This window comes from Sinohyriopsis cumingii, chromosome 3, assembly GCF_028554795.1.
Source record: "Sinohyriopsis cumingii isolate HCF-2022 chromosome 3, ASM2855479v2, whole genome shotgun sequence".
Lineage (NCBI taxonomy): Eukaryota > Metazoa > Mollusca > Bivalvia > Unionida > Unionidae > Sinohyriopsis > Sinohyriopsis cumingii.
Window position 1 is genome coordinate 64,481,547 of NC_142963.1, and position 27,539 is coordinate 64,509,085.

General features: G+C 37.5%; 1 protein-coding gene across 3 annotated transcripts in view; it reads left to right on the top strand.

Annotated features, from left to right (window-relative positions):
• Positions 1–27,539, top strand: part of LOC149802998 (putative E3 ubiquitin-protein ligase HERC4) — a 155,588-nt gene that overhangs the window by 78,237 nt on the left and 49,812 nt on the right. The window contains exons 17-21 of one of the 3 annotated variants that reach the window (XM_089952541.1): positions 1,540–1,629; positions 11,760–11,924; positions 12,310–12,360; positions 20,098–20,193; positions 23,921–24,039. In XM_089952541.1, coding sequence (XP_089808667.1) covers positions 1,540–1,629; positions 11,760–11,924; positions 12,310–12,360; positions 20,098–20,193; positions 23,921–24,039 — 521 coding nt within the window. Of the gene's footprint in view, positions 1–1,539; positions 1,630–11,759; positions 11,925–12,309; positions 12,361–13,212; positions 13,261–20,097; positions 20,194–23,920; positions 24,040–27,539 lie in introns of all 3 variants that reach the window. The other 2 variants (XM_089952542.1, XM_089952543.1) reach the window with 2 other exon arrangements.

Here is a 27,539-nt window from a genome sequence, read left to right on the forward strand (position 1 = left end):
TTGAACTTCCATTAATTTCAGTTTGTCTTGATCTAAAGACTTTGCCATTTGTGTGAGGTGGAACCTACCTTCGGTTCCAAAAGGGTTGAAGAAGGCTTCCTTTGAACTAATACAACCTTTTGTGCCAAACCTGTTTCCTAATCATTCTAGCAATAGCAGGCAAAACCTGTATAATTCACACCTAATCTGTCAACCTGAACTATTATCTGTTCTGTCACATTGGTTTGGTTTCTCTTTTGATGATCATAGCTTTATTTGCTAAAACAAATAGGCTCCTGCTCATGGGAAATTAGTCCTTAGTCTGGATACTGGTGTTTCTACCAAATGATGTCTGCAGAACCCAGTCAGGGCACTGATGCATACTGGACTGATCAGGAGAGGGAGATCTTGCCGTTACTTACCACTCACTGAAGGAGGGAACAATATTTTCAGATTTGTTCATCCTGGATCCATTGGGTTATCTGCTCATTACTAGGAGGATTATTGCATGATCACTCCATGTTAAGGGGGCAGGGGCCAATTTTCTATGTACAAATTTAATGCCACAATCAATGACCTAGTATAAAAAATCATTAAAAAAATCAAATACACAAGTGAGGTCAAAAAGGTTCATATTTTTGGATACCTATATTAAAACAAAGCATAAGAATATTATCCAGTTGACCAAAGAAGTCAATGGCAGTTCATAGCAGAAGTTTATGCACCCCAACCCCAATTTCTACCTGTAATTTTCATGTCCGAAGGTCATTTTTGACACCATGTGATGCTCACAGTGCAAACACAAGCCCTTTTCCTAGATGACAGTTCTGCAAAACAGTGTGTACTCAACAGGCTGATGCAACTGAAAATAGTTGTCATCCAAGCCGTATCTGAGATATTCTGCTTGCCCCAAACCCATGTGTTTACTGCTATGGAAGGCTAGCTCTTCTTCCTAGCAGACTATTGGTATTTCACTATCAACATACTGCAGAGTAACTGTGGAAGGTGTACATGCCTGACATCTATTTCAAGAAAAACACAAGCCCAAAACACCTAGTTCACAAATATATCCATATCTTTAAATAGTAAACAATAACAGCTGAAAAAGTCACACCATAGCGATAAATTAAGAAATTTGCCAGGGGCCAATTTGCAAAACTGTAACCTGCCACCTTAAACCTTTGTGCATTTACTGACATTTCTCCTCCTGTGGTAACTTATAATTTAAATGATTTGGGGCCATTACCTCTATCCAATGGGAGAACACTATTGTCTCAGTCACATCTCATCGAGCAGGTGACAGGTTTGCATTTTTTCTGCCAAAACAAACCAAAGATTTGGTTAACATCTATTTTTGCTCAGTAGGGCTGGATTTGTGAGATGGTGTATTTTATCATTACATATTTTGATTAAGTAAGTATCTTTGCAGAAGCATTGTACTCCAAAACTTGATTCTTCTCTATATGTATTTTGGGTTGTATGCTTTGAAAAGTATGTATGAAGATTATCCATGATGATATGAAATTGTTTTAACTAAGTCTCCTTATTTTTTTCTTTCAGGCAAGACTCATATTCTGTAATTACCCATTTACTTTTGATGCAGCAGCAAAGAGCTTATTACTACAGACAGATGCTCTTTTGCAAATGCAAGTAAGTTGAAAAGAAAGAGTATGAGTTCTTAAACATTTGAGTACAGATTTCCTTGCAGTTTTAAATAGATTTTGAAAATCATGCTTCAGAAACTTCTGATGAATAGATGGTCATATCAGCCTGAGGTTTTCACTAAAACATTTATATTATGCCTATATAGCTGCAACGGCAGTCATAATATTTCTACTCCATCTGTTTGGAAAATCATGTTGACATTGGCTTTTCACCAGATGACTTTTTATGATGTAACATTTGTCCTAAGTGAAGATGATGCTGATGTGACCTCCAATATGGCCACTACGGTGACCATCTTGAAATCTTTTTATCTCTACTCCTCCTGGATGGGTAGTCATATTGATATGGAGTTTTTACCAAAAGACTTATAATAATATCTAGCTGGTCTAGAAATAGGGCCAGTCTGACATGCAATATGACCACCACACCAACCATCTTGAAATATTATAATGATTCCTTCTTTATGGAAAGTCATATTGACATTACATTTTCACCTGAAGACTCCTTACTGTGTCTAGTTGGTCTTAGATAAAAATGGTGCCAATCTGACAACCATTATGGCCATCTAGGCAGCCTTCATGAAAATGATGTTTTTGCTACTTATATTAACATAAAAAGTTATCAACATGGGGTTTTCTAAATGAAAATTATGCCAATTTGAATGTCAATATGCCCACCATGGCAGCCATTTTTAATATCTTGTTATTGCAATTTTTTCAGAATGAATTGTCCTGTCAACGTCAGGTTTTCAAGAAAAGACTTAAAATATCTAGTAGGTACTTAAAGAAAATTGGTTCTAATAATACATCCAGTATGTCTGTTAAGATGGTACTGAATTAAATTGGTTCTGATAATACATCCAATATGTCTGTTATGATGGTACTGAATTAAATTGGTTCTGATATTACATTCAATATGTCTGTTATGATGGTACTGAATTAAATAGATTCTGATAATACATCCAATATGTCTGTTATGATGTTACTGAATTAAATTGGTTCTGATAATACATCCAATATGCCTGTTATGATGTTACTGAATTAAATTGGTTCTGATAATACATCCAGTATGTCTGTTATGATGTTACTGAATTAAATTGGTTCTGATAATACATCCAATATGTCTGTTATGATGTTACTGAATTAAACTGGTTCTGATAATACATCCAGTATGTCTGTTCAGAAGGTACTGAATTAAATTGGTTTTGATAATACATCCAATATGCCTGTTATGATGGTACTGAATTAAATTGATTTTGATAATGCATCCAATTTGTCTGTTATGATGTTACTGAATTAAACTGGTTCTGATAATACATCCAGTATGTCTGTTCAGAAGGTACTGTATTAAATTGGTTCTGATAATACATCCAATATGCCTGTTATGATGGTACTGAATTAAATTGGTTCTGATAATACATCTGTCTGTTAAGATGGTACTGAATTAAACTGGTTCTGATAATACATCTGTCTGTTAAGAAGGTACTGAATTAAACTGGTTCTGATAATACATCTGTCTGTTAAGATGGTACTGAATTAAACTGGTTCTGATAATGCATCCAATATGTCTGTTATGATGCTACTGAATTAAACTGGTTCTGATAATACATCCAGTATGTCTGTTCAGAAGGTACTGAATTAAATTGGTTCTGATAATACATCCAATATGCCTGTTATGATGGTACTGAATTAAATTGGTTCTGATAATACATCTGTCTGTTAAGATGGTACTGAATTAAACTGGTTCTGATAATACATCTGTCTGTTAAGAAGGTACTGAATTAAACTGGTTCTGATAATACATCTGTCTGTTAAGAAGGTACTGAATTAAATTGGTTTTGATAATACGTCCAATATGCCTGTTATGATGGTACTGAATTAAATAGATTCTGATAATACATCCAATATGCCTGTTATGATGGTACTGAATTAAATTGATTTTGATAATGCATCCAATATGTCTGTTATGATGTTACTGAATTAAACTGGTTCTGATAATACATCCAGTATGTCTGTTCAGAAGGTACTGAATTAAATTGGTTCTGATAATACATCCAATATGCCTGTTATGATGGTACTGAATTAAATTGGTTCTGATAATACATCTGTCTGTTAAGATGGTACTGAATTAAACTGGTTCTGATAATACATCTGTCTGTTAAGAAGGTACTGAATTAAACTGGTTCTGATAATACATCTGTCTGTTAAGAAGGTACTGAATTAAACTGGTTCTGATAATACATCTGTCTGTTAAGATGGTACTGAATTAAACTGGTTCTGATAATGCATCCAATATGTCTGTTATGATGTTACTGAATTAAACTGGTTTTGATAATACATCCAGTATGACTGTTATGATGGTACTGAATTAAATTGGTTATGATATTACATCCAATATGTCTGTTATGATGGTACTGAATTAAATTGGTTCTGATAATACATCTGTCTGTTATGATGTTCTGAATTAAACTGGTTTTGATAATACATCCAGTATGTCTGTTTGATGGCAGTGTTGAAAATTTTGATATCACTACTCCTTTCTGAATGGATGGTTATAATGAGAGAGGGTTTTCGCCTGAAGACTTCTTATGCTGTAAAGTTCTTCATTAATGAAAATGATTGCTGTTTTTACATTCAGTATGGTCACCTAAGCAGCGATTTTGACACTCTTGTATTGCACACTTAACAGTTAGCATAACATAAAAGATTTATCTTGGATTCCTGGAAATTATTTTCATCCAGTATAGTTGTTGGCATCCGTTAGTCTCGAGAGACGATGGAACTGCGCCCATGAGAGATGTCCTGGTTGGTGGTTGTGCAGCGTCTGCTATGGCTAAGTAGTCCAGTGCGGGAGTGGCAGTCCCTGCTGCACTTGCTGCACTTGAAGGTTGTGTCAGGTGTTGGTTGAAGCTGCTTCTTCTTCCTCTGCGATCGTCTTTCATCAGCTAGCAAAGCGTTGCTTGTCCTCTCCGGCTTTCAGACCAGTGATCAGAACATGTCGCCAGCCTGATCTGACTAGAGCGAGCTCTTCCCAGGTGTTGACATCAATATCAAGGGCTTTCATGTCATGCTTACAGACATCCTTGAAGCGGAGATGTGGCCGTCCGATCGACCTTTTGCCAGAGGCGAGTTCCGAATAAAGAATGTCTTTGGGGATCCATCCGTAACCATCCGACGTACATGGCCAGCCATCTGATGCGGCATTGGTGGAGGAGTGTGATCATGGTGGGAATCTTGGCACGCTCGAGCACCTCGTTGTTTGTTACTCGATCGCTCCAGGTGATCCCGAGTATGCATCGGAGGCATCGCATGTGAAAGGCACTCAGTCTTTTCTCTTGTGAGGTGTACAGAGTCCAGGTTTCACTGGCATACATGAGAGTGCTTAGCACGCATGCACGGTACATGGTGATCTTAGTGTTCATGGTCAGCATGCTGTTGTTCCACACTCTCTGCAACAACATGGAGAGAGTTGTTGATGCCTTTCCGATCCGCTTGTTGAGCTCAGCATCGAGCGAGAGGTTGTTGGTGATGGTAGAGCCGAGATACATGAACTGACTCACCACCTCAAGTTCGTAGTTGTTGATGATGATGCTTGGGGGGTCCGCGTCCTGAACCATCACGTTTGTTTTCTTTAGCCTTATGGTTAACCCAAACTCATCACATGCTTTAGCAAAGTGGGCCATCAGGTACTGAAGCTTAGCTTCTGTGTGGGTGGCTAGAGCAGCATCGTCTGCGAAGAGCATGTCCCTGATGGTTACTTCACGCACTTTGCTCTTTGCCTTCAGTCATGCCAGGTTGAACAGTCTGCCGTCTGATCGTGTGTGCAGGTATATCCCTTCTGTGGATGTCCCAAAGGCGTGCTTGAGCAGGACTGCGAAGAAGATGCCAAAGAGTGTGGGGGCAAGGACACAGCCCTGTTTAACTCCACTGCGGATGTCAAAGGGGTCGGATGTTGAGCCATCGTACTGCACTGTGCCTTTCATGTCATCGTGGAAGGACTGGATCATGCTTAGCAGCTTTGGAGGGCAACCAATTTTTGCTAGGATTGCGAAGAGTCCATCTCTGCTGACCAGATCGAATGCCTTGGTGAGGTCTATAAAGGCCAGGAAGAGGGGTCTGTGTTGTTCTCTGCATTTTTCCTGCAGTTGCCTGACAGAGAAGATCATGTCGATTGTGGACCTCTCTGCGTGGAACCCACACTGAGACTCTGGGTAAACTCTGTCAGCAAGCATCTGCAGTCTGTTCAGGATGACGCGTGTGAAAACTTGACCCACGATGCTGAGAAGTGATATGCCCCTGTAGTTGTTGCAGTCACTTCTGTCGCCCTTGTTCTTGTACAGGGTTATGATGTTAGCATCTCTCATGTCCTGAGGCACTGCCCCCTCGTCCCAGCACTGGCAGAGGAGGTCGTGCAGGTGTGTGAGAAGCATGCTACATCCACACTTGATGAGTTCTGCTGTGATGCCATCCTTCCCTGGGGCTTTACCTAGGGACAGTTTCTCTAAGGCCTTCTTTAGTTCGTCTACAGTAGGTTTCTCATCCAGTTCAGCCATGAGAGGGAGGTTTTCAATGGTGCTGAGGGCATCATTGTTCACGTGGTTCTCTTTGGAGTACAGTTCGGAGTAGTATTCCACCCAACACTCCATATGCTTGCCCTTGTTGTGGATGGTATCGCCTGCGGCAGACTTCAGTGGTGCTGTCAGTTTCTTCGTGGGACCCATTGCTTTCTTTATGCCATCGTACATGCCGCTGATGTTTCCAGTATCTGCTGCTGACTGGATACTCTGACAGTGCTGAAGCCAGTATTCACTGGCACACTGCCGTGCTAATCTCTGCACTTTGCTTCTGGTAGACCTGTATGCCTGTAGTGTCTTCTGGCAGGGGGATCACTTGTATTGTAGGTGAGCACTGCGACGCTCTTCTGTGGCTGGCATGAGTGTGGCAGAGTTAGCCTCAAACCAGTCATTGTTCTTTGATTGCTTCTTACCAAAGATCCATGTGGCTGTGCTGTATACAGTCTCTCTGATGTAATCCCATCTTTCTTTGGCACTGCCTTTGGGGGGTTCTGAGTCAAACATCTTGGAAAGAGCATATGTGAATTCCTCAGCCTTGTCTGGATATGATGTCTTGCTCACATCAATGTGTGGTTGACCCTCTTGCCTAGAGCGGTGGATCTTCTTTGGCTGAAGCTTTATTTTGCAGCACACCAGCGAGTGGTCGGTGTTGCAGTCAGCACTGTGGAAGGTACGTGTAAGAAGCACACCCTTCATGGCTGACCGTCTTGTAATGATCAAGTCCAGCTGGTACCAGTGTTTAGACCGGTGATGCCTCCAAGACACTTTGTGCTGTGGCTTTGTCTGAAAGAATGAATTGGTGATGCTGAGTTCGTGGTACGAGCACATCTCTAGAAGGCGCTGCCCATTCTCATTCTTCTTCCTAACACCAAACTTGCTAAGACAGGAGGGCCAAGAGTCATGATCGGCACCCATCCTAGCATTGAAGTCATCCAGCAAAATCAAGTTCTTTTCCTTGGGAATTTTGTCGATGAGCGAGTTTAACTCATCATAAAACTCATCCTTGGTATCTGTGGCGGATCTCAGTGTGGGAGTGTAAACACTGATCAGGTTGACAGGCCCGTTTGTGGTGTGGAGGCGGAGGGATAGCAGTCTTTCATTTCCTTGTTGGCAGGGTTCTATCATTCCCAGCAGAGGGTTCCTGACAGCGAATCCAACACCAAACTCTCTGGCTTCATCTGCACTCTTTCCTTGCCAGAAGAATGTGTAGTTCTTTTCTCTGAGGGACCCAGAATCTGGTAGTCGTGTCTCCTGTAGTGAGGCGATGTCGACCTGGAGCCTTGCAAGTTCGTCATTGATGACTGAAGTCTTACAAACATCACTGATTGTCTGGAGATCATCTGAAAGCCCAGTCAGCATGGTCCGGACATTCCAGGTACCTAGCTTGAGGATTGAAGTCTTCTTTTTTTATTTTTATTTTGTTATTTCTTGGTGCAGTAGTTGCAGTCCGCTTGTCAGGTACTCATGTACCTTAAGCCTTACGCACCCAGCAAGGCAGGAGAACTGTGGCGGGACGGCACCTTATTGGCTGGGGGCTGCCCAGTTTGAGGCGGGCAGTAGCTGTCCAGTGAAACATGTTGGTCTCTCCCACCGTCAGAAGCAACCCCTACCGTCTGGCTCTACGCCAATCGAGCTGTGACTTATAACCAGTAAACTGCTGCTTCCCGTGTTGTGTCGACACTATGGAGCGAAGCTGGAGTGTACTCTCCAGGGCACAAGCCTGGGCAGGGTGATATGGAGAATCAACTGTTGCCCATGCAGATGATCCCCCCTCTCCACGCAGCTGATGGATCCAAGGGAAAGGACAAGCCAATACGTCATGGCACCAGCTGCGTCGCAGGAGTTGCTGAGATGAAACTGAAATCAATGCCAAGTCGCCTTAGGGACTCCAACTCTGGATTTTCTGTTGGGGTTTATGCCCTTAGCCTTTCCCCTGAGAGGGTATAGTCGCAAGGCAGCGAAGGTTTGAAATCAGAGTTTACCTTCTCCTAGATGGGCGACCACCCAAGGTTAACGAGCCCCATCTGCCTAAAGTATCTGGTTTTGAGGCGCCAGAAGCTTGCCTGTCATCAAGGGTTTCAAGGGTTGTCATCACCGGGGGTGGTTGTGGGAGATAAGCACCCACTTCCCTTGGAAATCTCCCAATGGCTTGCGTCTGATAGAGCCTGTGACAACCAAATCCAGCTCCAGGCCTTCACGAGTGGCGGAACCTGTTTAAACATCCAGTATAGAGTAAGCTTAAATAAGCAACTGTCTGCCTTTAGAGCCAGTTTTCTCACTTTGCAGCATAAGTCAGGCTTCACTGTTATTGTTTCCCTAAATAATGTCCATAGATTCCATTCCCAATCTCTCTTAACCATTCCCTTTATATTTACCACCTCCATCCCCATTCAAGGCATTGGTTTTTATCACATTTTGATGTAAACTAAAGTGGGCCAGGCAACCCATGCTGGCCACTGCCTGTATGAGACTTGATTTCTCTCGTGTTTCATCATTAGTCTTGGTAGGAGTTAGCTGATCTAGCTGAACAACCATGGTACCCATTCTGCCCAGATTTTGCCACAGGGCATCCTGGCATGAAGGACTTAACAGATTTTTTACAAACAATCAGCCATCAAAGATTGCCACCATATACTAAAACTAGTTAAAGGCATTTAAACAACTTATTTTTAAAACAAATGCTGAAAGAATTTGATCAGCATGCCATCTATTTATGTCCATCCAGAATGTATATTAGACTTGTATTTAACACCATTTTCTGGCTCAAAATCACCCACTGGTATCTCCGTTAACTCTTCCAGCTCCAGTAATTTGATATATGTACATATGATGCCAGTCAACATGGCGCAGAAGGCTTTAATTTTTTTTTTCTATAACAAATGTTGCTGATCTTGCATGAAATAAGGCCACCATTTACTAAAACTAGAAAAATCTTTAAATGACATCGAAATTCTTTGAACAGTATTCGATTATGTTTAACAGAAAGTACTCTGGTATGAAGACGTTTGAAATTTATGCAAATGATCCAGATTTGCCACAATTATGGCCACTATTGTTTTATAATAGAAACTGTTTTAACCATTGAATAGAACTGGACCAAGCTTGAATGAAAGGATCCTGGCATGAAGACCTTTCCTGGCATTAAGGAATGTTAACTTGTTACAGATATCAATTGACCATTAAAGGAACAAAAACTTACACACAACTTGTACCTCGGGAAACTGCTGAACAGAATAAAACCAACTAGAAAGCATCTTGGTATGGGCCTGTAAATATTGGACAAATCATGCTAATGTGCCATCAGATATTGAAAAAAATTAATATAACTTAATTAGCAATTAACATGAGATGAAATTTCAACAGAAAGCATCCTACTGACCTAGATTTCTTTTCAAACTGCTCTTACATTTGACTATGAGGCAGATGTCATCCAGTTGAGCAGTTTCAACCCTTCTTGAGCCTCTTGTTGGGTCATACAGTGGGCAAGCAGGTTGGACATGGAATTTCATAAAATTCTTGTTATCAACAGACTGAAAATGTATACAGCATGACAGGTTTTACATGCCCACCATAAGGCTAAGTACATTATAATGTCCATCCTTCTGGTTGTCTGTCTGTTTCCAGTTTGGTTCCTGCACAATAATAACTCTAGTTAGTTACTATCTACAGTCACCAAACTTTGTAGATGGCCTGCACTCAGGGTGAGGAAGAGCCTATGTTTTTCAGGGCCAAATTGCACATTAAAGTTGTGCTCTATCTACAGTCACAGAACGTTGTTTATGGTGGACATTTGGGGTAAGGAAGAATCCTATTAACTTTGGTGTATAAAGGTCAAAGTCCTGTGAATGAATGAGAGAAGAAAAATGGTTTTTCACAATCTATAGTTACCAGACTTTGTGGATGGCTTACACTTGTGATAAGGTAAAACCTGTTTGACTTTAGGGGTCAAAGGTGAAAGTTTCTGTGGCTGAAGATAAAAATATTTTGCACATTATCTAAGGTTCTTCATCATCCATGGTTACTAAATGTTTTGCAAGGCCAGCATTTGAGGTAAGATTTTTGTTGTTGTTATTGTGGGGTTTAATGCCATTTTTCAGCACACGATAGGCTATACATGGCGGCCAGTATTAATGGTGGAGGAAGAACCCAGGAAAACCCTGGGAAGAACCACCAACCCACAAGAACCTACTGGCAAGCTTTCTCACATACCCACATTGGCCGAATCCTAGACTCGAACCCACGCAGACAGATATGAGATGGCAGTGATCCGTAACGGAGAGCGCTTTAGACCACTTGCCACTCGGGGCCCTTTGAGGTAAGAAAGAATACTAACAATTTCAAGGTCACTGCAGCAGAATATATAAAAAAATGGTTTCTGCACAGTAACATTAGTTCTACATCACATATGTTGACCAAATTTGGTGGATGGCCTGTATTGGGGAGAATGAAGAAGTCTTTTGATTTTGGGGTCAAAAGGTCAAAGGCTAGCATCACTGTGACTGAGAGAAGAAAAAATGGTTCCTGCACAATTATATTAGTTCTGCCTTACATACCTGGAGCAAACTTTGTCACTGGCTTACATCTAGGATAAGGAAGAAATCTTTTGATTTTGGGTCTAAAGGTCATGGGTCACAGTCACAGTGACTAAAAGAAGAAAATAGTTTCTGCAAACAAATTTCAATTGCTTGCATAGAAGTCTATAAAACAAAGGGCATGTGTGTAATGTACATTGCAATGAGGTCTATAAGACAAAGGGCATGTGTATAATGTACATTGCATTGATTTCTAAAAATAAAAAGCACTTATGTACATTGCATTGAGGTCTATAAAACAAAGGGCATGTGTAAAATGTACATTGCATAGAGTTCATGAAACAGAGGGCAGGTGTATAATGTACATCGCATAGAGTTCATGAAACAAAGGGCAGGTGTATAATGTACATTGCATAGAGTCTATGAAACAAAGGGAAGGTATAAAATGTACATTGCATAGAGCCAGTAAAACAAAGGGCATGTGTATAATGTACATTGCATAGAGCCAATAAAACAAAGGGCAGGTGTATAATGTACATTGCACAGAGTCTATGAAACAAAGGGCAGGTGCATAATGTACGTTCCATAGAGTCTATAAAACAAAGGGCATGTGCATAATGTACATTGCATAGAGTCTATAAAACAAAGGGCATGTGCATAATGTACATTGCATAGAGTCTATAAAACAAAGGGCATGTGTATAATGTACATTGCATAGAGTCTATAAAACAAAGGGCATGTGTATAATGTACATTGCATAGAGTCTATAAAACAAAGGGCATGTATATAATGTACATTGCATAAAGTCTATAAAACAAAGGTCATATGTATAATTGATGTGTAGTGCATGAAGTCTATAAAACAAATGGCATGTGTATAATGTACATTGCATAGAGTCTTTAAAACAAAGGGCATGTATATAATAATATACATTGCACAGAGTCTATAAAACAAAGGGCAGGTGTATAATGTACATTTTGTTGCATCTTCTCTTTTTTTTTCTCCTGTAGACTGCCATAGATGAAGTTCAGATAAGGAATTTGCAGAGCCTGTTTCTACCAATTAATCCAGCGAACCCATGCTTAGTTTTTTATGTATCCAGACAAAATATCATACACGATACATTAGAACAACTGTCTCATCAGGGTAGTGCTGATCTCAAAAAACCACTTAAGGTATGTAGCCAGTAGTTACGGCTGAGTGGAAAAGATTGCAGTCAGGTCAGGGATAGTATACAATGGAAGTAGTAGTATATATAAATAACAGAAATATGATTACCTTAGCTTGTTTGTGAGATTTCTGCAAAATCTTGGAAAAAAATATTTCATCAAATAGTGTTCTAACTGAGCTAAATATTTTTTATTAGTTACCATCATGAAAGAATTAATTGCATTAAATAATTAATTAATTGCATTAATTCTCATTTTTGTTTTCCTCATTCCTGATTATAAACATTCATCCTAAAATGTGTAACAGTTAATGAAAGAAACATCTTCACTGGTTAAGTTATTGTATCAGCATCCTGAGTCGTAAAAAACATTTCTCTCTCCCTCATTTCAGATTGTATTTGAGGGAGACGAGCAAACTATAGATGCTGGAGGTGTAAGAAAGGTTTGTTTACCAATAATTATTGCCATCAGCGGCAACAACAACAGCACCCACAAGAACTTGCTTTCTGTTGATATGGCTTGTGTGAAAAGATTGTACAGTAGAACTTGAGAGAACCAGCCTTGACTTGCACATTAAATCTGATGTGTAAATGTGTTGGTATTTTAGGCTAACTAAGAATAGATTCTAAAATACTGTGAATGTAATGTGCTCTTTGTTTGGTTGAATGTCAAATAATATGCTTTCTGATTGGTTGATTGTCAGATTTTCACCAGTACAATCTGTGATGTACAGTGAGACTTTCATGTCAAGACTTGCTTTGGACAATTCAGTTTTTGGAACTTTTTTTTTTTAATTTTTTTTTTTTTAAGGGAGCCACAGGAGCATATTTGGTATGGCATCTGACTACTATAATCCAAGGGATGTGTGTTCAACACCTGCCCTAGGTCAGCCATCCCTGCCTCATTATGTCCATAGGGAAGGCACTTTGCTCTCAATTCAGTTAAAACCAACACAAATTTTTTGACAAAACACAACAATTTTGTAGAAAATTATCCAGTGTATATTTGAACAGGAATAAAAGTTTTGTGCCGAAGGCATTAACACTTTAATGGTTGTTTACTCCTGCAAATATATGTTTAGTCAGCTTCACAGACTTCTTGTCTGTAAAATCTAATCAGTGACTGTAAAACCACCCTTACTGATACCTTAACATTAAAAAACATCAACCAAAGCATGTGGCATAAGCTACGAGATCATTTTTGTCAGGGCTTAGTTGTCTCAAGTTAAACTGTACCTTAAATTTATGAGGTTGATGATTGCTTTTATTCCTTCATCACTTTCATCTGTTTTCAGGTGACATTTATTGGGGAGGAGGCACAAGATGAAGGTGGTGTTAGAAAGGTTTGAGTTGTCTCCCTTGTTTTGATATATTTTGATACTTTGTCGTTGTTAAGGTATATTATAGTCGCCTGGCATTTTTGTTTTACTTGATGAAGCACTTTGTGTGAAAATTTGTAGATATATCTTTGTTTTATGTTTCTTTTATATTCTCTGATTCAGTTTTCTTTAGCTAATATGATAAGAAAAAAGAAATTCCTGAAATAATTAAAATTTTCCTTGTCACATCTGCTGCACAGAATTGTTTTTTTTTAAAAATACATACTGATTCTGCATAGCTTCAAAGATACTTTATTTTCAAGGACAATATAAAACAAAATTTAAGTTTTAAAGAGTTTATGTTAATTTCAGGAAATTATAAGTTCATAGACATGTAATACAGTTTTATACTATTAATGAAATTGATGAAAAGAAATGGCATCATGAATTTTAGCAGTTGAGTTATAATATGCGATATCGTTTGGAAACAATCACAATTTACAAATTAAGTTTATCATTGAACACATTTTCATGCATTGTACATGGTTTTTTTCTTAGCTTTACTGGTCATAGACCAGAAGAGTTTATAGGATGGCCTGTTCTCTGTCACTTGTCATCTGACATCTGTCCTTTTATTTTTGACATCTGTCTGCTAGCACAAGTTTGTTATTGTTACTCATTCTAAACTACTTGGAGGATTGCCAGGAAACCTTTCACACACATTCATCCCAGGCTTCTAGTTGGTCCTAAATGAAAATATTGGTGCCCTGACATCCAATATGGCATCCATTTTGAAATTGTTTCATCACTGCTCCTAATGTAAGGTCTTATCAACATGGGCTTTTCACTAAGAACTTTAAATCACCTCTAGTTGGTACTAAATGGTTCCAATCTGATGTCCAGTATAGCGGTGACATCAGGTTGCTTAAAAATCTTGTTATTGCTTCTCCTCCTGAATAGAAAGTTGCATCAGCATGGTGTTTTTTTTCAGAAGTATTCTTATGATGTTGATTTGGTCCTAAATAAAAATGGTACCTTTGGACATAGGTATGAAAATCTTGTTAATGCTAATCCTTGTGAATGGATACTCATATCAACACATGGTTTTCAGTGAAGAAAACCTTTGTATCAACATGAGGTTTTCACAGGAAGACCTCTTATGGTCTCTAGTTGGTCCCAAACAAAAATGGCTGCTATAGAGGCCATCTTGAAAATCTTGTTATTGCTACTCAGCCAGATTGAATGGTTATCAACATTGGGTTTTCACTTAAAGGCTTATTATAATGTCCAATTGGTCTGTAATGAAAATGATGCCAATCTGACATCCAATATGACAAGCAGAGCAGCCATCTTGAAAAATCTTGATATTGTTACTCCTCCTTAACAGAAGGTAATATCAGCACGAGTTTTACACTGAAAGACCTTTTATACTATCAAGTTGGTCTTTTAAAAAAAAGTGTGGCAATATATCCAGTTATATCTAACATTTTGAAATTTCCTCCAAGATGGAAGGTTGTAACAACATTGGGTTTTCACCAGGAGATTTATTATTAAATTAAAATGGTGTCAGTTTTATGTCAAATAATACTACCATGGTAGCCATCTTGAAAATGTTGTTATTGCTAATCCTCCTAAATGGAAAGTCATATTGACATGAATGTTTCACCTGTATAGCTGGACATATACAAAATCGTGTCACTAATTCTCATCAAAAGAATGTTGACTGTCTTATCAGTGTTGGGTTTTCAAGAAAAGTCTTTAAATGGTTTCTTATTTGTCCTGAATGAAAATTGTTCTGGTCTTACATCCAGTATGGCTGCCACAATGGTTAATTTGAAAAATCTTGACACAAGAATCTTGGAGATGGTTTCAACACTCAGCATTGAGAATAAAATAAAAGGTTTTTAAACTTCAGGAAATTCTTTTTTGCAATTAGAGCATTGGTCTTTTCAATGGACTCGTTTTATATCAGATTGCATTTATATTGCTTGTTATGTTGAAATGTTATTGTTGTGTGTTTTTAGTCATCCATCATCCATCCATCCATTAGCACAAGTTTGTTATCACTAAGCCTCCTAAACTACTTCAAGAATTGCCATACTTTAAATACTTATTCAACAACAAATTAATTCATCCATAAATGTATTAAAAACTATTTAGTGATGATAAAAAGGGGTCATATATCATGTATGTACTAGAATCTGCATCAGATCGTGCAATTCACCACGTACAAGTAACTGAGTTATAAACTCAGCAAAGAGAATAGTGGAAAATAAATGTTTTGTAAGCATTGTGTGATAAACAGCCAATCCTGAAGAGTGATGTTAAAGGATTAACTGATATATGAGTGAATAATAGTGTTAAAGGATTAACTGATGTATGATGTAGTAACAATAGTGTTAAAGTATTAGCTGATGTATGATTTGTTAATAGTAGTATTAAACAGAGCTATAAGAGGTTCTGACAGTATTATTGAGATATTAACTGATCAACAGTATGTTAACAGTAGTGTTAAAGTATGAACTGATAAATGATTTGTTAACAATAATGTTAAAGTATGAATGATACATGAGTTAACAGTAGAGTTAAAGTATGAATTGATACATGATATGTTAACAGTAGTGTTAAAGTATGAACTGATACGTGATGTGTTAAGAGTAGAGTTAAAGTATGAATTGATACTTGATGTGTTAACAGTAGAGTTAAAGTATGAATTGATACATGTGTTAACAGTAATGTTAAAGTATGAATTGATACATGTGTTAACAGTAGAATTAAAGTATGAATTGATACATGTGTTAACAGTAGAGTTAAAGTATGAATTGATGCATATGTTAACAGTAGAGTTAAAGTATGAATTGATACATATGTTAACAGTAGAATTAAAGTATGAATTGATACATGTGTTAACAGTAGAGTTAAAGTATGAATTGATACATGTGTTAACAGTAGAGTCAAAGTATGAATTGATACATGTGTTAACAGTAGAGTTAAAGTATGAATTGATGCATATGTTAACAGTAGAGTTAAAGTATGAATTGATACATGTGTTAACAGTAGAGTTAAAGTATGAATTGATACATGTGTTAACAGTAGAATTAAAGTATGAATTGATACATGTGTTAACAGTAGAGTTAAAGTATGAATTGATACATGTGTTAACAGTAGAGTTAAAGTATGAATTGATGCATATGTTAACAGTAGAGTTAAAGTATGAACTGAGACATATGTTAACAGTAGTGTTAAAGTATGAACTGATACATGTGTTAACAGTAGTGTTAAAGTATGAACTGATACATGTGTTAACAGTAGAGTTAAAGTATGAATTGATACATGTGTTAACAGTAGAGTTAAAGTATGAATTGATGCATATGTTAACAGTAGAGTTAAAGTATGAACTGAGACATATGTTAACAGTAGTGTTAAAGTATGAACTGATACATGATGTGTTAACAGTAGAATTAAAGTATGAATTGATACATGTGTTAACAGTAGAGTTAAAGTATGAATTGATACATGTGTTAACAGTAGAGTTAAAGTATGAATTGATGCATATGTTAACAGTAGAGTTAAAGTATGAACTGATACATATGTTAACAGTAGTGTTAAAGTATGAACTGATACATGTGTTAACAGTAGAGTTAAAGTATGAATTGATACATGTGTTAACAGTAGAGTTAAAGTATGAATTGATGCATATGTTAACAGTAGAGTTAAAGTATGAATTGATACATGTGTCAACATTAGTGCTAAAATAACAACTGATACATGATGTGTTAATAGTAATGTGAAAGTATTGACTTATATGTATGATGAATTTCACCTGGATATGTAACACAGTTGTAAAGGTGGGTAACTCCTAAACTTTTGTTGAAATCTTGTTTTCACTGCTTAACTGAAACTGAAATTTTGCACTGAATCCCACCAAAAAAATAAATAAAAGAAAATGCTGCAATTACTGATGAAATGAACATAGTTTTGTTTCAGATGATTTGATTCTGGCAGAGAAATTATATTAACACCCTACTACCATGACAACAGCTAGCTTTTTTCTCTATGTGTTAAAATTACAGTTAATAATTTTACATTGGTGTACTTTGTCAAATGAATTATATTCGTCACTTTTCATTAACCCATCATATATTTTTATTTTCATATTCAGATGTGTAATATCAGCTCATAACCTGAAAAACAATATTAAAAAAACATAATGTCAAGAACATGCAGGTTTCTTTGAATACTAACAGTATAAAGTACAACTTGAAACAGAGAATCTGAACTCCATATCATGCTGTAAATTGTTATTCTCCATCATTGTCCTTTTACCACATGATCCTGCATGAACCATCCACAGTTGGTGTACCTCTGTCATTGACAGGTTATGCAGTTTGGTGATACAGGGTGCATGTGTGAAATTTGAGGCAAAAATCCTGCCAGCCCACAGGAAATGTAACTTAAAAAGATTACTGATCCCTGTCCATAAGTTACTGGTCTTGCGTTGTATCATACAAGAAGACAAAACGTAGTCAGTTAATGGTAAATGCAGGTAGACATAAATATCATCCCTTGGTAAAGCTGTTCATGTTATGAAACATGGAGAAAAAAGACTAATACAAAAAGATATTTATATAATATGTCTGTTTTAATAAATTCAACATAATTTGTCTACTGTTTACTTACCATGATAATATTTGCTGTCTATCTGATCCAGACTGTTTTATAACTTATGTTGAGGCTGTACATCATAATATGTTGCTGCCATTGATGACCAGTCTGAATCATAGAATATGAATCAGGATCCTCATCCATTGACTCTTATCAGTGGCAGTATCAGAACTAGACCCAGCCTCTTAAGATGATCCTCATCCATTGACTCTGATCAGTGACAATATCAGCACTAGACCCAGCCTCTTAAGATGATCCTCATCCATTGACTCTGATCAGTGGCAATATCAGAACTAGACTAAGCCTCTTAAGATGATCCTCATCCATTGACTCTGATCAGTGGCAATATCAGAACTAGACAAAGCCTCTTAAGATGATCCTCATCCATAGACTCTGATCAGTGGCAATATCAGAACTAGACCAAGCCACTTAAAATGATCCTCATCCATAGACTCTGATCAGTGGCAATATCAGAACTAGACCCAGCCTCTTAAGATGATCCTCATCCATTGACTCTGATCAGTGGTAATATCAGAACTGGACCTAATATGAGAACTAGACCCAGCCTCTTAAGATGATCCTCATCTCCTGGTGATCAGTGGCAATATCAGAACTAGATAGACCCAGCCTCTTAAGATGATCCTCTGGTATCAAAAGTTCAGCTACCTATGAAATTAGGTCTGTAGAAAGATGCATTCCAGCAATGGATTGGAGGTGCATCAAAATTGGCAGAATGCAATGTGCATCCTGTTTCTATATTCCAAGCAAATTCTGTAATACAACTTTATTTTTTTATAAAATTTGTTTTCATTTGATAGTGTTGCATTCCATTTGAAAAATTTCATTTTTTATTGGGTCTGTTTAGTTTATAGTCTTTACTGGCTTTGAGGCATCCAATACCTACACATGTTGATGTTGGGAATCAGAAGTAGCATGTGTCATCAAACATCACATTGATGCAGATGAGTTTTTAGCTACAGTAATAAGCATTTGTTGAATGCAGACTGCACAGGAGTTTTTTTTATCTTCTCGTCTCACCCAGATTTGCTAGAGGTCATCAGAAAGAATTCACTGTCATCTCTTTTTCAGATGGTTTCTTTATTTCTTTCAAGATCATATACTGTACAGTTTTGTATATTAAATTTACTCAAAATACCTCAAAATTGAATTGACCATGGACTGGCTACTCATTCTTTGACCCAAGCATCAGATGGTGTTGAGTAATTGGAACTTTGACAGTGGAAAATGAAACTTATACACATGAAAATGTCAGGAATGTAAGAGAGCTGACAACGAAGATGTTTGCAGTGTGTTGTGACTGAGACCCTGTCACTATGTTTCAACTTTACACATCAAAACACCCAGAAGGTGTCTCAACTGAAGATGACCTTTTCTACATAGCAACAAGAACTATGCTAAAGGAAGATTCTAGAACTTAGAAGTGGTTAATTTAATGCACATATATTGGCTGCAATGACATCATGTCTGGGCAGAGAACCATAGTAGACAAAGAGAGGCCCAGCAAGGAGCTAGAGAAGGGTGCACTGTGTATTACTTAAACTACATTTAACCAATTAAATTATAATAAATAAAAACAGTTGATTATTTCTAAAGCTTTGAAAAGCAAGAGATAACCAGTACTCTCCTATTCATCTACACAGTGTAAATTCCTCCTGTGAATATGGGACATATTGACCAATGTAAACAAGACATATTTTTTTCTGGCAACCATCACATTCACAGCTACATACTTTCTTTGTGAGCAACTCTCCAAATGCAACTTGAGAACATTTACACAACAACTAATTCACATGCAGAGACAAATAATCAAATGTAATTGTCAGTCCAAAGAGAACCAATGCATTTCTTCCCCATGGGACCATGTGCTTGACCTTTTGTCAATGTTATTTTAGAACTTGATTTTGTTCGGTGACATTTCTGTTTGCAAAATTAATTATATTATTTATTGGGATTTCTTTTAATTGTGCTTATACATTCTGGTAAGTAGTTCTTTGAATATTGACAGGTTCCGGTATATTGTTATGAATGCTGCAACAAACAGTTAAAAATTGTTTTGGGAAGGAATGCATGTGTAAAATGTAATATACATATTTTAAAACTTAAACATTGCTGCTTTTCACAACATTACAATGGTATTTATGAATCACTTTAACATGAAATAATTGTAATTTACAGGAGTTTTTCATGCTGTTACTGAGAGAAATTCTTGATCCCAAGTATGGCATGTTTAAATTTTATGAAGAGTCAAGACTTTATTGGTTTTCATCAATGGTAAGATTTATTATGTCTATTAGTGTTTTTGTGTGTGTGTGTGTGTGTGTGTGTGTGAGAGAGAGAGAGAGAGAGAGAATTTATTCTTCCCCAGATATGGTCTGTAATCTCATGTGTTACCTACCTATTGGTAAGAATTAAAATGGCTCTTGTCAATGTGGAATACAGTATATATTTAAGATAATAAATGCTACTTATATCGAAGGCATATTCATGACTATAAATGACCAACATTATTTTTGGGTCAAAACTAAAAAGAAAACTTCATGCCACCAAAGTAAATTAAATTCTCAGTAGAAGATGTGTCACATTTCACAATGGAGGTCCTATTTTGAAGACCAAGGTCACTGAGCCATTTTAGTTTCCTGTCACACTTTCCCTTCAGCTGTTTAAGATAAAGGGATAATACCTGGTTGACCTGTCACTAGCTAGAAGGGGTATTGCATAAAATTGTGGGGCCCTGTTGAGGTTGCAGTTGTGTTTCAATAGTTAGGTTTCCATCACACTTCCTTTCTGATCCATAACCTTAGATCCATTTGAGATGAAAGTATACATGTACTTTCATATCATCATATGAACTTGTGTTGTCCAAAATATTAGGGTCAAGGTTACAGTCAGTATGTAGTTTTATTCACACATTCTGTTTGCTATAGAAGTTTAAAGCAATTTGATATAAAGATATGGTATACTCTTGTATTATCACTAGATACTGTGTGGCTACCACATTGTGGAACCTGTCTTCATGGTCAACGTCACAGGTCAATATTTTGATTGTCTTTCATGCATTCTCTTTATAACTTAATACCTATTACACTTTGTAGACTTGTAAATTGTCACAAGAAGATGTGTTGCCTACATTTGTTAAGGTTCTGTCTTCAAGGTAAAAGTCACATGTCCATATAAGATGGGGTTGCTGCATCTCAACTTAGAAGCTATATTAAGTACAGGTATAAATTTTTTAATCCAATGCCATGTCATGTAGCACAGTCAAGGTTGCATCAGTAACATCATGGTCATTGATCCATCATTGCACCTATTTCTGTACTTGATTACTCTAATACCCACTGATATTCATAGTTGGCACTTGTTACTTTTTATGGCTGTCTGGTGAGACTTTAGCTCTGTCACAAATCTCAGAGTTAATCATTGTACATGTACACATTTGGTGACTTCACCATGATAGACAGGGGAACAGAGTTCACTGAATTTGCATGTAGTTTTTATTTTACAGGTAATCCTTTTTCATTTTTACTTGCTTTCCATAACTTTTTTGATATACAATGAAACTGAAAGAGGTTTGATGCCATTGTTGTACATGTGTAGAAATTCAGTTTAAATATTCTATGTTGCAGTTGGTTGAAAGAAAAGCCACAAAGTAAGAACAAACACAAAGTACATATCAGATAGCATTTGTAGGATTAGACATTTTCATATTTTGTTGTTTCAGCCTCAATTGTTCTAACAGTTGTTTGTGAATTTTTTAAAATATGAATATAGCTTTGAATAACATTAATATATTACTTGTCACTGTTGCCTTCTTACCTCTTTAGGTATGCAGGTCCCCTCGTCCAAGCTCACAATTCCATTCTCCCATTACATGGAAGTTCTAGACACCTAGAACAGAAAGAACATTGACATAAATGACTCCCACATCCAAGGCCCATGTGGAATAAACTTTCTCTTTTTCTTGGACTGTATTCATGTAATAAAATTGAAATTCACTTGTGGAGAATTACCTTTATTTTGCATCTCTAAAAGATGCAATTTGACTTTTTAATCAAATTTTCCATATTGTTCGAGTGATAATCCCTTGATCCTTAATAATTTCCATGTTGTTTTTTTTTCTTGATAGTTTTCAAGAGCTAGTAATGTTGTGCTTAAGGAAGCAGTGATCATTTAAACTTATTCCTTTCTCATTATCCAGTGATGTGGTAAGTAATTACTGCCTAGCTTTTGTTATGGAATACATTTTTATAAGCTCTATCTGCATTACAGTTATTATTGTTACATGGGATGAGTTTCACCACCATTTGTGTTGTTCTGAAATTTGAGTTCTCTTTCATCACATTTTTGTATTCAAATATTATCAAAGGACTTACTTCAACAGTATATGTTCTAAATTAGAATATTCTTCTTTATAGAGAACTCTTACTTGAACAGTATCTATTTCTCATCCCAGTGCAAAATGTCTCAGAGTGTGGGGAATTGTAAGTACAAAAAGGCCATGTGAGATAATCACCTCACCCGATTAGTTTACACCAAAATGTGTATGCAAAGACAATTATCAATTCTGTTGTCTATTGTCAAATGAAACTTGGAACCTTGCTGAGAGTTGGTGTACTTATAATGGGAGGAAGAAAGGTCCATCAACCTGAGCTCCACAATCCCAGGAGGTATGGAATCTTTCGAAGTTTTGATCAAGGGAGAGTATAGGATCTCTCTTTGGATCCTGTATAACACAGAAGAGAAAAGCTCTTGTCCCCAGGGAGGGTATAAAAAGGTGATGAGTCTGGTAGGAATCAATATAAGCCCCAAGAAATCTTGAGGGTTGTTCTGATGCAGTTGGTGCTGATAAGGATCGATCCCTAATGCCCTCCTAAGAGAAAAAACACCATGATGAGATTGAGTATGAACATCACCCTTTCACACAGAGCAAGTGTGCCCCTTTCACGACCATGGTATAAGGCATGATCAACACTCTCTTAAGGTTGGTGGACTGGTAATGGTGCAGAGAGATGCTATTGCACTCACTGCCCTTCCTTTGAATCATTGAGTGAAGCTTCCTTTGAGGACCTTACACTTAAATCAGTTCTCCTGTCCTCCTTTATGTCGGCAAGGAGGATTAGTGAGCTTTATGCCTTGTCCATAGAAAAATGTTTGCAGTTCAGTGATAATTATGTGTCAGTTTCTCTACTTTGCACATCTGGGTTCTTGACAGAGAAACAACTTCCTTTAGTAGCTCCATTCCTTTTGGAGGTCCCCAGTCTCAGTGGTATCTGTGCTGGGGATGATCAAGATAGGCTTCTCTGACCCATTAGGGCTTCTGCAGCTCTTGAGAAGGCAAGAGTCAGAAGATTCTCTTCCTACCTAATAAGGGCTCAACTGATGTTTCAGCATCCACCATCTCCAGATGGATTGTCCTCACTGTAAAGGGGGTAAGTCAGTGCCTCACTGAGAGTAAGAGTTAAACTCTCATGAGAATTAAAGCCAATAAAGTCTGGGCTATTGCCACTACCTGTGTTTGTTTGTCACACACTACTTTCTTCTCTTTTTACCATCGATCTTTGGTGCATCAGAGTGAAGAAATTTTCCTGTAGTAACAGCCCTATAGTAATGGCTAAAAAAAAGTGGCCCAACCTTCTGCCCAGATACAGTAGGAACACTCCTGCCATTGGTCATTTACCAGGTCCTTGAGGCCTCCATCCAAAATGACAAATTCAGCAAGGCAGAAGTTACAGGTAATGTATTACTGCTGTTAAAATTGGTGGGGGGGACTAGCTTTTAATTACAAAATACCTGTCACCATTACAACATTCCCTACTCCATCCCATCTCTGATGTCCTACATATAATCTGGGTCCAAGTAAAAAAGCTGTAATTTCCACATGGGTTAATGATTTGGGGGTCAGTCAAAGTCTTTGTTCAATCTGTTCCATCTAATGAGATGAGGGGCTTGAGATGGGCCTGTGACATGATCAGATTTCACAGTATCAAATTATTTATTGCAGACATTTGAAGACAAACAGATGTACCTCTTGATTGGCTGTTTATGTGGTCTGGCCATTTATAATTTCACAATCATTCAGCTCAGCTTTCCTCAAGCCCTGTACAAAAAGTTGCTTAAAAGGCAAGTACAAAAACTTTTACTGAAATAATATTAATTTCTTTATTTCTTTATATATAGCAATAATTCATCTTAGATATGTCACTTTGGAAATCTTTGCCAAAAATTACATTGGAGTGAAGATGGAATCTTTACCAAATATAATATTGGAGCATGGGTTAATATCTTCATCTAAAGATGAGCTCAGCAGTGAAGATGGGATCTTTTTCCAAAAATTACATTGGGTTTTGGGTTAATATTTTCATCTGAGGATGACCATAGCAGAGAAGATCAAATCTTTGCCAAATATTACATTGGTTTTTTTTGTTAATATCTTTTGAGGATGGGCTTAACAGTGAAGATGGAATCCTTGCCAGATTTTACATTCGGGTTTGGATTAATATCTTCATCTGAGGATGGGCTTTAAATATTCGTAATGATTTGCCTGTTTTGTCTCTCTTGTAATGCAGCAGTTTTTCCTAAACATGCAGGCCATAGTCTGTTTATTTCATTGCTATTTTGATGCAGAAGTTGGAGATTGACATGCAGGTCATAGTCTAATTATTTCATTGCTATTGAGATGCAGTAGTTGGGCATAGACATGCAGGTCATAGTCTGCTTATTTCATTGCTATTGTGATGCAGTAGTTGGAGATTGACATGAAAGTCATAGTCTACTTATTTCTTTGCTATTGAGATGCTGTAGTTGGAGATTGACATCAAGGTCATAGCCTGCTTATTTCATTGCTATTGAGATGCTGTAGTTGGAGATTGACATGCAGGTCATAATCTGCTTATTTCATTGCTATTGAGATGCTGTAGTTCGAGATCGACATGAAGGTCATAGTCTGCTTATTTCATTGCTGTATAGATGCATTAGTTGGGGATTGACATGCAGGTCATAGTCTGCTTATTTCATTGCTATTGTGATGCAGTAGTTGGAGATTGACATGAAGGTCATAGTCTGCTTATTTCATTGCTGTATAGATGCATTAGTTGGAGATTGACATGCAGGTCATAGTCTGCTTATTTCATTGCTGTTTAGATGCATTAGTTGGGGATTGACATGCAGGTCATAGTCTGCTTATTTCATTGCTGTTTAGATGCATTAGTAGGGGATTGACATGCAGGTCATAGTCTGCTTATTTCATTGCTGTATAGATGCATTAGTTGGGGATTGACATGAAGGTCATAGTCTGCTTATTTCATTGCTGTATAGATGCATTAGTTGGGGATTGACATGCAGGTCATAGTCTGCTTATTTCATTGCTGTTTAGATGCATTAGTTGGGGATTGACATGAAGGTCATAGTCTGCTTATTTCATTGCTGTATAGATGCATTAGTTGGGGATTGACATGCAGGTCATAGTCTGCTTATTTCATTGCTGTATAGATGCATTAGTTGGGGATTGACATGAAGGTCATAGTCTGCTTATTTCATTGCTGTTTAGATGCATTAGTTGGGGATTGACATGCAGGTCATAGTCTGCTTATTTCATTGCTGTATAGATGCATTAGTTGGGGATTGACATGCAGGTCATAGTCTGCTTATTTCATTGCTGTTTAGATGCATTAGTTGGGGATTGACATGCAGGTCATAGTCTGCTTATTTCATTGCTATTGAGATGCTGTAGTTGGGGATTGACATGCAGGTCATAGTCTGCTTATTTCATTGCTGTTTAGATGCATTAGTTGGGGATTGACATGAAGGTCATAGTCTGCTTATTTCATTGCTGTATAGATGCATTAGTTGGGGATTGACATGAAGGTCATAGTCTGCTTATTTCATTGCTGTATAGATGCATTAGTTGGGGATTGACATGCAGGTCATAGTCTGCTTATTTCATTGCTGTATAGATGCATTAGTTGGGGATTGACATGAAGGTCATAGTCTGCTTATTTCATTGCTGTATAGATGCATTAGTTGGGGATTGACATGAAGGTCATAGTCTGCTTATTTCATTGCTGTTTAGATGGATTAGTTGGGGATTGACATGCAGGTCATAGTCTGCTTATTTCATTGCTGTATAGATGCATTAGTTGGGGATTGACATGAAGGTCATAGTCTGCTTATTTCATTGCTGTATAGATGCATTAGTTGGGGATTGACATGCAGGTCATAGTCTGCTTATTTCATTGCTGTATAGATGCATTAGTTGGGGATTGACATGAAGGTCATAGTCTGCTTATTTCATTGCTGTATAGATGCATTAGTTGGGGATTGACATGCAGGTCATAGTCTGCTTATTTCATTGCTGTATAGATGCATTAGTTGGGGATTGACATGAAGGTCATAGTCTGCTTATTTCATTGCTGTATAGATGCATTAGTTGGGGATTGACATGCAGGTCATAGTCTGCTTATTTCATTGCTGTATAGATGCATTAGTTGGGGATTGACATGCAGGTCGTAGTCTGCTTATTTCATTGCTGTTTAGATGCATTAGTTGGGGATTGACATGCAGGTCATAGTCTGCTTATTTCATTGCTGTATAGATGCATTAGTTGGGGATTGACATGCAGGTCATAGTCTGCTTATTTCTTTGCTGTTTAGATGCATTAGTTGGGGATTGACATGCAGGTCATAGTCTGCTTATTTCATTGCTATTGAGATGCTGTAGTTGGAGATTGACATGCAGGTCATAGTCTGCTTATTTCATTGCTATTGAGATGCTGTAGTTCGAGATCGACATGAAGGTCATAGTCTGCTTATTTCATTGCTGTATAGATGCATTAGTTGGGGATTGACATGCAGGTCATAGTCTGCTTATTTCATTGCTGTTGTGATGCAGTAGTTGGAGATTGACATGAAGGTCATAGTCTGCTTATTTCATTGCTGTATAGATGCATTAGTTGGGGATTGACATGAAGGTCATAGTCTGCTTATTTCATTGCTGTATAGATGCATTAGTTGGGGATTGACATGCAGGTCATAGTCTGCTTATTTCATTGCTGTTTAGATGCATTAGTTGGGGATTGACATGAAGGTCATAGTCTGCTTATTTCATTGCTGTATAGATGCATTAGTTGGGGATTGACATGCAGGTCATAGTCTGCTTATTTCATTGCTGTATAGATGCATTAGTTGGGGATTGACATGCAGGTCATAGTCTGCTTATTTCATTGCTGTTTAGATGCATTAGTTGGGGATTGACATGAAGGTCATAGTCTGCTTATTTCATTGCTGTATAGATGCATTAGTTGGGGATTGACATGCAGGTCATAGTCTGCTTATTTCATTGCTGTTTAGATGCATTAGTTGGGGATTGACATGAAGGTCATAGTCTGCTTATTTCATTGCTGTATAGATGCATTAGTTGGGGATTGACATGAAGGTCATAGTCTGCTTATTTCATTGCTGTATAGATGCATTAGTTGGGGATTGACATGCAGGTCATAGTCTGCTTATTTCATTGCTGTATAGATGCATTAGTTGGGGATTGACATGAAGGTCATAGTCTGCTTATTTCATTGCTGTATAGATGCATTAGTTGGGGATTGACATGAAGGTCATAGTCTGCTTATT